This window comes from Penaeus vannamei, chromosome 16, assembly GCF_042767895.1.
Source record: "Penaeus vannamei isolate JL-2024 chromosome 16, ASM4276789v1, whole genome shotgun sequence".
NCBI lineage: Eukaryota > Metazoa > Arthropoda > Malacostraca > Decapoda > Penaeidae > Penaeus > Penaeus vannamei.
Genome location: NC_091564.1, coordinates 3,321,688 through 3,334,187, shown reverse-complemented (window position 1 = coordinate 3,334,187; position 12,500 = coordinate 3,321,688). Strand labels below are relative to the sequence as shown.

At 46.9% G+C, this 12,500-nt stretch overlaps 1 protein-coding gene across 7 annotated transcripts in view; it reads right to left on the bottom strand.

Annotated features, from left to right (window-relative positions):
* The window catches only part of LOC113803216 (T-box transcription factor TBX3), a 238,007-nt gene that overhangs the window by 126,410 nt on the left and 99,097 nt on the right, over positions 1 to 12,500 (bottom strand). For 5 of the 7 annotated variants that reach the window (XM_070131059.1, XM_070131062.1, XM_070131057.1 and 2 more), the window contains one exon: positions 6,044 to 6,061. The exons of the other annotated variants lie outside the window; for them this stretch is intronic. In XM_070131059.1, the coding sequence (XP_069987160.1) occupies positions 6,044 to 6,061 (18 nt within the window). The remainder of the gene's footprint in view (positions 1 to 6,043; positions 6,062 to 12,500) is intronic. 7 annotated transcript variants of the gene reach the window in all.

The following is a 12,500-nucleotide window of genomic DNA, read 5'->3' as shown; positions in this document are numbered from 1 at the left end:
CGATCAATCAAATCATGATAATAATAATGATAACAAAACAATACAATGATCATTAATCTAAGGAAAAGTTGTGGTGATCCAAGAGTGATCTTTAAGGAAATACGGATCCGATATGCTGTCACCTGCCCGTCTATGAGGCCATGAGGCCATGAGGCCCGCATAAGACGCAGCCTCAGTCCCATCTCCCACACGCCGATATACCTTCGCCCTCACGAATGCACCGCCGTGCTTTGCAAGCGAAATCGCCGACGAGGCCCTGGCGATCAACTCCTCTTCCTCAAAGCGCATATGTACACAACGGCCCCCTCCTCCTCCTCACCTTCCCTCCCCCCTTCCTCCCACCCCCTCCCTCCCAAATAAGCCCATGTGCCTAATCGTTCTTCGAAAAACTCGACATTAGGCGCGCATTCCCTAATTTGCGCGCGGCGAGTGTAGTGTGTGCGAGTGTTAGGTGTGTCCTGGGGAGGAGGCGGCCGACCAATCAGCGGCCGGCGCGGCTCGGCCCCACCTTGCCAATTAGTCATGCATCCAGCCGGCGTTGCCACAGTTCCGCGTAATTTTGGCCCGCCTTCGGCCCCGATTTCATTATTGGTTCGCCGACACCGCTCTCGCCGCGCTCGTCGCCGCTTCCTCCGATAGCTGGCGGAGGAGGAGGAGGAGGAGGAGGAGGAGGAGGAGGAGGAGGAGGAGGAGGAGGAGGAGGAGGAGGAGGAGGAGGAGGAGGAGGAGGAGGAGGAGGAGGAGGTCGGTTCGGACCCGACCCGCACTCGCGCTGACCAGACGCCGCCGGAACGTGCGTCGGGCAGGAGCTTTCGTCAGCAACGGCCGCACGGGAGAGAGAGAGAGAGCGAGAGCGTCCCTCGGGCGCGCTGATCGCGGGGAAGGAATCAGATCCGGGGAGACTCGGCATTCCGCGGATACCGAGACCCGATGACGCCCACAATGCAACGCGTCGCGCCCACCTCCACACGCCCGGCCGCCCGTGCTGACGCCCATGAGCACAGACCTTGGGCAAACACTCCGCGCCACCGGAGTCGACGCGGGCGAGGCTGCCGGCGCTGCCCTTAACGAGTCCCGCCTCGGATCAGCCCCTGAGTGGACGCTCAGAGTCCGCGCGCGGGTGAAGCGCCCACTCAACTCGCGATGATGAAGCCTCGACAAAGCCAATTATTTGTCGAGCGAGCGAGGTCCCGGCCCGACACAAACACGGGCGGGGCGGAGAGGGCGGAGGGAAAAGCGCGTCTGCTTTCGTATTCCTCGGCGGAGCCTCAAGACCCGCCGAGGATCAGGGCATGCATAAGGCGCGCGCACACATGCAAAGTCACACTCGCCACTTGTGCACGCATGGCACACGCACGCACGCAAGCACTCGCACTCACACACACGCACACACCCTTACCCTCCCGCACATACATCACCCTCCCACACACACACACATACACATACACCCCCTACCCACCCACACCCCTCCCCTCCCCCCCCACCCCCACACGCCCGCGAATAAACCCCGGGCGGGTCAGCGCTCGGGGGCAAAGGTGACGATCCCGCGGGCGTGGAGCGAGAGAGAGGGTCATAAGGCATGCCGAGGGCGCCCCTTCCGAGCCCCGCCGGCGGCAGGAAGGGATGACGACTTGAACAATATTCCGGTTGTCGGGACCTGACCTTTTTTTTTTTTTTTTTTTAATTGAGCTGCGATGTATTATTCATTTTCCAAACCAATTGATTTCTGAGGTTCATTTGCAAATCAAATGGGACAACTTGTATCGGGATCCGCGGATAGAGAGAGGAGCCGACGCCGGGCTTCTCCTTCTCTGTCGGGTTGTGGGGCACGGGTCGGCGGTCGGGCTGTCGGGTCGGGGTTGTCGGGTGTCGCTCTTGCTACGGGTTTGGTGTTTTTTGCTTTTTATCTTATCGTATCTTTTGCTCTCGCTGTCTCTCTGGCTCTGTGTCTGTGTCTTTGTTTTTCTCTTTTTTTTCTCTCATTCTCTGTGCGTGTTTGTGTGTCTGTGTGTGATTCTCTTTCTCTCGCTCATTTTCTCATTCTCTCTCCCTCGAGCTAGCCTTATTTCATCTTTTCTTTCTGTCTCTTTGTCTCTCGTTATGTATCCGTCTGTCTGTACCTTTCTGTCTATCTATCTGTTAGTCTCTCTCTCTCTCTCTCTCTCTCTCTCTCTCTCTCTCTCTCTCTCTCTCTCTCTCTCTCTCTCTCTCATCCTTTCTTCGCATTATCTTTGCATCTGTGTGTGGCTAATAAATGCTTAACTTGTCAGTGAATATGTATATGTATATATGCATGAGAACTAGTACAGAAACACATTAGCATGAATTAAGAAAACGTACAGTTATATATGTGTGTGTGTGTGTGTGTGTGTGTGTGTGTGTGTGTGTGTGTGTGTGTGTGTGTGTGTGTGTGTGTGTGTGTGTGTGTGTGTGTGTGTGTGTGTGTGTGTGCGAGCGTTTGCGTGTGTATGCATGGACATGTGCGTACGTGCGTATATGTTAAAGTGCGTACGATAAATTTACATATACATACATAATTAACGTAATATTTACTCCACGTACATTTTTTTTCTCTCCTTCAAGCCCGTGACTCAATGACGTGTCTTTGTACATTAGTGACAGCTGTGTGTTTTATGGCTGACTTTGGCTGACGAAGGTTTTCAACGCCAAGTGTGCTTCCACGCTATCAACGCCGCTTGCATTAGTTATGTTTCGTGTTTCTTTTATTCATTTTTTATCTTTTTTTTTTTTTTGAGGGGTGGGTCTGTTTTTTTTTTTTTTATCTAAATGTTTGTTATATATGCTGTTATATATTTTGCATAATTTTCGTCTTCTCTCTAATATTGGTATATGATTTTAAAAAAGTAAAAGATCATGGACGAAACATGAAATAAACCAAAAAGAGAAGAATATATACAAACACAAATGGAAAACAATTTCGGAACGAGGCAAGGCGGGGAAGGGAGGAAGGGGAAGGGGTGGGGGGAGGGGAGGGGGGGGAAGCGTCTAGGCGTAGCGTGAAACGGGGTGCGAACAGACGCGGCGACGAGACAGTGCCATACCACAAAGCGCCTTAGGGCCCATCAACACACGTCAGGCGAAGGAGATAATGAACCTTACGGAACCCTGGAGCGTGTGTCGAACATGCAACGGCGGCGGAGCGTGGTTGGCGATGGCCGTTTGTTGAAGTATTTTAATTAAAGTCCGCTTGGTGACACATGGCACTGGGAGTGTGCCAGCGCGCCATGTCATGACAGCATGCCACTCACGCGAGTAACGACACGAGAGTTAATGCTATGCCGGGAATGACTGGTGCCGGAGGACTCGCGGCATAGATCTTTCACTCCATGTCCGAATCGCTGACATATGCCCGTGGCATTTAAATCATTCCTTTATATAATTTTTTTTCTAAATGTTACACGATACTTGATAATGCACACGGACGATAATTAAGGACCTGATCATCCAAAAAAGTTAAAGTATTCTCAGCGAGACGTTTTAATCAAAGTGATTCGCCTTCGAATGGCACCCAGTGGGTCATGGCACCTTTGCGATGCCGCCCTCTGGCTCTTTGAGGCAGGCACGCATTAATTGTGTGTGTCTGTATATATACATATATATATATATATATATATATATATATATATATATATATATATATATATATATATATATATTTACTGTATATTACAGAAAGTACGCTTGCATATGTGTGTGTGTGTGTGTGTGTGTGTGTGTGTGTGTGTGTGTGTGTGTGTGTGTGTGTGTGTGTGTGTGTGTGTGTGTGTGTGAGTGTGTGTGTGTGTGTATGTATATGTATTTATATAAATATATGTAGATATGTATATATATATATATATATATATATATATATATATATGTATATATATATATATATATATATATATATACATACATATATATATATATATATATATATATATATACATATATATATAAATATATATACATATCTATATATATATACATACATATATATTTATATAAACATGTATACATATATATATATATATATATATATACTAATATATATATATATATATATTTATATAAATACATATACATAGACACACACACACACACACACACACACACACACACACACACACACACACACACACACACACACACACACACACACACACACACACACACACACACACACACACACACATATATGCAAGCGTACTCTCTGTAATATACACTATATATATACACACATCTATATATATATATATATATATATATATATATATATATATATATATATATATATATATATATATATATATATACACACACATACTGTATATTACAGAGAGTACACACGCATACAGACACGTGAACAGACAGAAGTAAGCACTCACAAACAACTATAAACACATATAAACACACAACACCACTAGAAACGAAACATAAATCATTCTCTTAATATTTCTGAACCTTAACAACCATTGACGTAGACGACCGAAAAAAAAAAATCTATTAAAACGAATTAAAATAGTCACACCTTAAACAAACGACCCACGCCAATATCAGCAAAGAAAACGAGCATATCTGGGGGGGTGTTTGGTACGGGGGGTGGGGGAGGGAGGGGTACATCGCCTGTTACGGTACCCACACAAACCAGAAATGTGAGATACCAAAAAAAAAAAAAAAAAAAAAAAAAGATTGTTATCTCTAGCATATATATATTTCTTATCTTCCTCTTTTTTCTTATTACAGGAAGAAGGGAGAAAGAAAGAAAGAAAAGAGAGAAAAAAATTACGTCACCTACTGTTGTTGAACTCTATAAAACGTACATGTTTACTTCGACCCCCTCTGGTGTTGTGGGGGCTACCTGCTGCGACCAAGGAATGTGAGGGTTGTGCTGGTGTGGGCGGCTGTTAGGAGAGCTGGTGTTGTTTCTGGTGTTGTTGGTGCTGGTATTAATGGGGTTGGTACTGGTGTTGGTATTAATGGGGTTGATACTGGTGTTGGTATTAATGGGGTAGGTACTGGTGTTGGTATTAATGGGGTTGGAAATGGTACTGGAATTAATGGGGTTAGTACTGGTACTGCTGTTGATGAGGTTGGGACTGGTGTATTTGGGATTGGTACTCTGGTGTATATGGGGTTGGTACTGGTGTTGGAATTAAGGGGGTTAGTACTGGTACTGCTGTTGACGAGGTTGGGACTGGTGTGTTTGGGGTTGGTACTCTGGTGTATATGGGGTTGATACTGGCATTGTTGGGGGTTGGTATTGGCATCACTGGCTCTGTTAATATGGGGTTGGTACTGGTGTTGGAATTAAAGGGGTTAGTACTGGTACTGCTGTTGACGAGGTTGGGACTGGTGTGTTTGGGGTTGGTACTGGCATTGTTGGGGGTTGGTATTGGTATCACTGGCTCTGTTAATACTTGTATTACTGGTATTGCAACTACTGGTATTATTAGTACTGGTGTTGACGCATGTAAAAAATTATGTTTTTGAATGTATATATAACATATCCATGTGTGTTGGTTTAAATGTATATGATGGTTGCGTGGTTAAAAGTCTCATATGTAAATAAAATTATCAAAACTCATATAAGAAGATAAGGCATAAGAACATCCACAGTAATAATAATAATAATAATAATAATAATAATAATAATAATAATAATGAAAATAACAATATTAATAATGATAATGAAAATGATAATAATAATAATAAAAATAAAATAACATCAATAACTACAATAATAATAACATCAATAACAACAATAATAATGATGACAATAAAAATAACATTAATAACAACAACAACAATAATAATAATAACAATAACAGAAGAGACAGTCCGATTCCAATTCTCCTCCTCCTTCGCTAAGCATCTTTTTCAGAACACTTAAAAAGACAACAAATAAGGACTTCACTCCCGAAACGACTGCACTTCCAAAGACCTCGACCTCAGGGCATGTGTGGCTGACCTGACATCATTCGGGGAAGGCCCTTTTTGGAGCTGACCCTGTGCCAAGAAGGGTGCCACTTGGGTGACTTACCTTAGCTTCCGCCCCTCCCTGTGAATAAGAGACAAGAGTCAATCATAGGTATATAGTGGCTGATCCGATGGTATTTTGGAGGTCCAAGGAAAAAAAATATATATTTGTTCCTTTTCAAAGACTCTCCTTTTTTTTTTGGGGGGGGGGTCAAAAATTATTTGGATGGGTTTTTTGGATGATTATATGTATATATATTTTTGTATGAGACATTTTTCAGAGGGCCAATAGGGGGGCAAAATACAGTTCGAAATAGGAATAATCTTATAAATACATCATTATTAGCATTATAATTTTTTTTCAGGGAGTATTATAGTCACCCTTCACCAGGCTCTGAAACTGGTGGCATTACCGACCAACAATATATTAGAAATAATCACAAGAATGGCATTTAGGAGAAGAGATATCTACCTAAGCTACGAGAATACAGCAAACAGGGAAAAACTGAGTCAAACTCCATTGGGCCGAGCGAAAAGGTCGACAGGAACCCGGGAAGCGAGAGGTTGGAGGTGGAAGGCCAAAATCAAACCCTGAATGAACATAAACAAAGGCTTTTGATGACGATGAGAATGGAGGCCTATGGGACAACCCCCCCACCCCCATCCCACCCCAACCCCCTTCCCCTCCTCCCTTCATGTGAGACCGCCCCTTCATAGGCCTATAGAAAAGCATCGACTCTGACGTCTGGATGATCAAAAAAAAAAAGAAAAAAAAAAGAAAAAAGAAAAAAGAAGCCTCTATTATTTTTTTCCATCCTTTCTTTCTCTCCATTCCGATTATCCGTTATAAATGCCCCTCCATTCATCAGTTTCCCGGCACGACAAAGACGAGCACCAGAGGCGTGAAGACTAATTCATCAATATATCGCAGCGCGCTCGTCTTGACTTAATGTAGGCCTATCTGTATAATTATCAGACATTGCCGGCGCCGACTGAGGCTCCGAGCCTCAAAGGGTGAAACCAGTTTCCACTAATGGGTAATCACTTGAGGGAGGCCTAAAAACAAAGGCCTTTCTGCTCTTGCTCTCACACTGACGGGCACATGGAAGGCCTATTTGGTATTTAATTAGAGGGGCGAAGGTGGCCCACCCCTTGGATTGAGGCTGTGGGGGTGGGGGGGGGACAAGGTGGGGATAGGGAGGTGTGTCTGAGTGGGTAGGGGTGGGGGAGGGGAAGAGGGGGGGAGGGGGAGGTGTGTGTGAGTGGGTAGGGGTAGGGGGGGAAGGGGGAGGTGTGTCTGAGTGGGTAGGGGTAGGGGAAGGGAAGAAGGGGGGGAGGGGGAGGTGTGTGTGAGTGGGTGGGTGGGTGGGGGTGGGGGGAGTTGTGAAGTTAATTTTCCCACAATTATCGAGTTAAAAAGGGAAGATGTTTGTTTGTTTTCGAGTTTTGCTGTGTTGTGTGCACGGTTCGATGGTGTGGGTTTTAATTTCATATATTAATGATCTGTTTATTTCGTCATTGCCGTTGAAAAATTGTCGTCGTTCTTCAATAACGATTTTTATGTAACGTAATTGTGACAAGGATATATTTTTGTTAGAAATTACATCTTAAAGTTTCTTTTTCCTATTTTTTTCTAACAGACTCCACGACCGGAACTGCAGTATTGACAATAACGGGTAAAATATACCATAATAAATCAAAATAAAAACACACATGCCAAAACAAAAACAAAAAAACAAAAAACAAAACATACACACATACCACACACATACAACAAAAAATAACACATACATCGTTCAAGTAAAACAAGTACATTTTTCTTTCCGTCTACCTCACCAACTCCCCTCCCCTCCCCTCCCCCCCCAACCCCCCCCCCACAAACACGTCATCGCCTGTCATCCTTCCATACGACTCCGGTAGGCCTATCTCCCAGGGATATCATGACATGAGTCCATTTTGTTGATACAGTTGTTTAGCGACACCTTATCCCGCCCACGAGAGGCTATCCTTGGGCCGCCCGGGATGGACAAGAGAGAGAGAGAGAGGGAGGGAAAGGGAGAGAGGGAGAGGGAGAGGGAGAGGGAGAGGGGGAGAGGGGGAGGGAGGGAGAGGGAGAGGGAGGGAGGGAGAGAGAGGGAGAGAGAGGGAGAGAGAGAGAGAGAGAGAGAGAGAGAGAGAGAGAGAGAGAGAGAGAGAGAGAGAGAGAGAGAGAGAGAGAGAGAGAGAGAGAGGGAGGGAGGGAGAGGGAGAGAGAGAGAGAGAATGAATCTTTAAGACCTTGGCCGCATCTGAGTCCTTCTTCCTTCTTCCTTCATCCTTCATCCTTCGTCCCTCTTTCGTTCCTTTGTGCCAAGGCTCATCCTCACCTCCCTGTGGCCTGGGCTTGGGGTTGGGGAAGCCTTTGCCCGGGCCGAAGGGAGGTCGAGGTGCTTGAGGTTGGGGGGGAGGGGAGGGGAGGGAAGGGAAAGGAAGGGTAGGAGGTGGAGGGAGGGGGATTGATGGAGGGAAGGAAGGGATGGAGAGAAGGGAGGGGAAGGGGGAAGGAAGGTGGAGGGAGGAAGGGAGAGAGGGAAGGGGACAAGAGGTAGAGGAAGGGAAGGAAAGAGAGAGAGAAAGGAGAGGAGGGTTGGGATAAAGAGGTGGAAGGAGGGAGGGAGGGGAAGGAGGTGGTAAGTGTGCACAGGTTTTGCATAAGACAGGACTGAGATTTCGGGTAAATGACGATAGGAAAACTTTTTTCTAAGCATGGATGTACAGAGAAAGAAAGAAAAAGATATAAGCCTATGTTTAACTATGCGCTTCCACACGCATTCACAGATACACACACAAACACACACACCATACATCACACACCTCCAACCGCCCCCCCACCCTTCCCTCCCTCCCCCCAATTCCTCCCTCCTTCTTTCCTTCCTTCCCTCCCTCTCTCCCTCCCCTTCCTTCCCTCCCTCCCCCCACTTCCTCCCTCCTTCTTTCCTTCCTTCCCTCCCTCTCTCCCTCCCTCCTTCCTTCCCTCCCTCCCTCCATCCTCCTCCAACCGCCCCCTCCCTCCTTCCTTCCCTCCCTCCCTCCTCTAACCGCCCCCCTTCCCTCCCTCCCTCCCTCCCTCCCACCCTCCCTCCGCTCAGGAAGATGGCCGCCTTGGTCCCTCCTCCCGCGACAGTTGGAGCTCAGCCTATATCCTTCCCGGATTTAGGCCTATCACGACCCCGTTACAAAGGACCCGCGATTCCCTCCATTGTCCCCCCGGTGTCTCACGGGAGAACGTGATCGCTGCCGGGTGCGGGGAGTGCGTGCGCGCGTGCTTTTGTTTGTGGGAGTGGGAGGGAGTGAGGGAGAGGGAGTTAGAGAGAGGGTGAGAGAGAGAGTGTGTGTTTGTGTAGTGGCTGCGTGTGTGTTTGTGTGTGTAGCTACTTATCTGTAATGTATGTTGTCGTTTGAGTGCGGAATTCAGATTGCGTGTACTTTAACATTCGTATACGGATATATCTAAATAGAGACATACCTACTTACACACATATATACATACATATATGCATTTATATATATATATATATATATATATATATATATATATATATACATATATGCATTCAAGTACATGTATTTATACAAACACAAACACACACACACACACACACACACACACGAGCACACACACTCACACACACACACTCACACACACACTTACACACACATACACAAACACATACACATCTACCTACATACAACCATACACACCCACTCGGCCACCAACACTGCGAAAACGCATCTGAAATAGACGTCTAACTCTGCGTCGAAGCCGTTATACATTTTCAAAACGTTCCAAGGTTAAACCAACACAATTACCCTAAGAAACAAAAACATTGCTGAACATCCTGCTAACGTGTGTTTGTATCTACTTCACTTTGTGTGCGTGTCCGTAAACACATGTGCGTGCGCGTGTGTTTGTCCCCGTGTGCGTTTTTTTGAAATGTGGACGCGTGATTGTGTGCGTCTGGCACGGCGTTCATGTGTGCACGTCAGAGTGTGCGGAAGGAAATTAACGCTGGAAAGGGTAAGCTGCAACTTGCTAGCTCTCTTTTGCTCGCCGCGTCTCTGGACAAATAAAGCTCTTCTGGCGCACGCGGGAGGACAAATAAGAGCCGCAGGAACGTGTTAAGTGGCGACATCTACTTGGGATTCTCGTGTCAAGGCGCTCGTTGGCACCACGGAAGCAAGCACAAGCACGCGCATACATACATAAATACATACATACGCGTACACAAACACAAACGCACACATTCACACACTTACACAAAACCCCTACCCCACACAATCTACAACTCCCCCCCCCCTGCAGAAGGATCCACACGAAACACAACCCGCTTCACTCCCCTCCACACACACACCCTACTCCCCACCAACCCCACCAACCCCATCCTACCTCCCACCCACCCCTCCACCCCGCCACCAACACACCCACTACACCCAAAGCCAATTGAGCTGTCCTGCACCATACACCTGCCCAGCCATCAATCTACATTTAATTGACGACCTGCAGAAGGATCCCGCGAAACACCACACGCTAGGATCCCTCCTTTTCGGCAGGGATCCATCATGCTTCCGGCGAGAACCATTGACAGTTGGCCAATTTTCAGAAACGAGATGGGGAGATAAGGAGGGAGAGGGAGGAAGGGAGGGTGGGAGAGGGAGGAAGGAGGGTGGGAGAGGAAGGAAGGAGGGTGGGAGAGGGAGGAAGGGAGGAAGGGAGGGTGGGGAGGGAGGAGGAGAGGGAGGAGAAGGGAGGGAGGGAGGGAGGAGGGGAGAGAGGGAGAGAGGAGAGAGAGAGAGAGAGAGAGAGAGAGAGAGAGAGAGAGAGAGAGAGAGAGAGAGAGAGAGAGAAACAGAGAGAGATAAAAAAAACAAAAAACAGACAGACAGAATCAACATCAGCATCAGACAGAAAAACAAACAAACAAACAAGAAACACCCCAGCACACCAAACAAACCAAACGTTCCTACCCACTCCCCTCTCCTCTCCCCTCCCCCTCCTCCCCTCCTCTCCCCCCCTCCCCCCCCACTCAGACCGCCGTCAACCCCTCAAGAAATCGGCGCTGGAAGCATTCTCTCCAATCTGGATAATCCACCTCGGAGCGGAGGATAATCGTTTAGCGGAGAAATAGATAAATATATCCCTGAGTGAGTGTTGTCTGATATCACGGGGGGGGGGGGGGGCGGACCAGTAGCGCCACAGAAGCTGCTACTCGATTTATGACAGGTGGTGATGCGTCGGTGACAGCTGATGGCGGTTTTGTGACAGGCGGAGTTGGCGATCGCTTTGGAGGCGTATATATATATATTTTTTCTATTGTATTTTATCTGTTCTTAAATCCAGATAATAGAAGTTCATGAATAAGGTGGGTTCTTTAAAATATTATTTTTTTCTCTGATTTTCGCATCTTTTTTGATACAAGGAAGGCTAGGGAGCGAACGTAAATAATTCTCAAAATGGAACATAGAAAGAAAAAGAAAGAAGAAGAAGCAGAAGAGAGAGAAATTAGGAAGAAGTAGAAGTAGAATAATAATAAGAGCAGGGTAAAGAACAGGACAAAGGAAATGAAGATGATGAAAAAGAAGAAGAAAAAGACGAAACAGAAGAACATGAACAAGAAGCAATATAACAATAATAATGATAATAATAATAACAATAATGATATAAATAAGAAAGGTAAGGATAATGATATAATAATAATAACGTTAATAACAATAATAAAAAAATAACAATAACAATAGAAAAACTGATCAATAATAACAGACAAGAACAAGAAAAATCGAAAAGAAGAAGAGTCCACGGGAAAAAAAGGAAAAAAGGAAAGCCGCAGCGCCGTCGAGCCCGAGAGAGAGAGGCGGGCGGTCGCGGAAGGGCCAAGCGAGGAGCAGAATATCCCGTATGCTAATGGCGGGGAGACAGACCAGTACACAAGCTCCCCCCCTGATCCCTTTTTGACGAGAGCTTCTTTGTAACTGATACTCGGCGGCCAAGAATGGGATGACGCCCCGGCCAGTTGCTCTTCTGAGGAGGCTCGAGGGAGGGAGGAAAAGAGGAGGAGAAGGGGAGGGGAAGGGGAGAGGGAGGGGAGGGGGATGGAGGGGTTGGATGGTAGTAAGGAGGGCGATGGAGGGGTTGGAGGGTAGTAAGGAGGGCGATGGAGGGGTTGGAGGGTAGTAAGGAGGCGATGGAGGGGTTGGAGGGTAGTAAGGGATGGAGGGTAGTGGAGGTATGGAGGGGTTGGAGGTGGGAGGGTAGTAAGGAGGGCGATTGGAGGGAGGAGGGGTTGGAGGGAAGAGGGAGAGGTAAGAAGGAGAACAGGACGAAAGGAGGGAAGAGAGAAGAGAACACGAGGGGAAGCAGGGAAAGGAAGACAGGGAAGTAGAGAGGGGACAGGAGGGGTAAGAGAGAGGGAAGGAGAGAGGGGGATAAGGAGGGAAGGGGGGGGAGGGGCAGGTGGGAGGGCGTTGAGCGAGGCTAATGGAAAAAT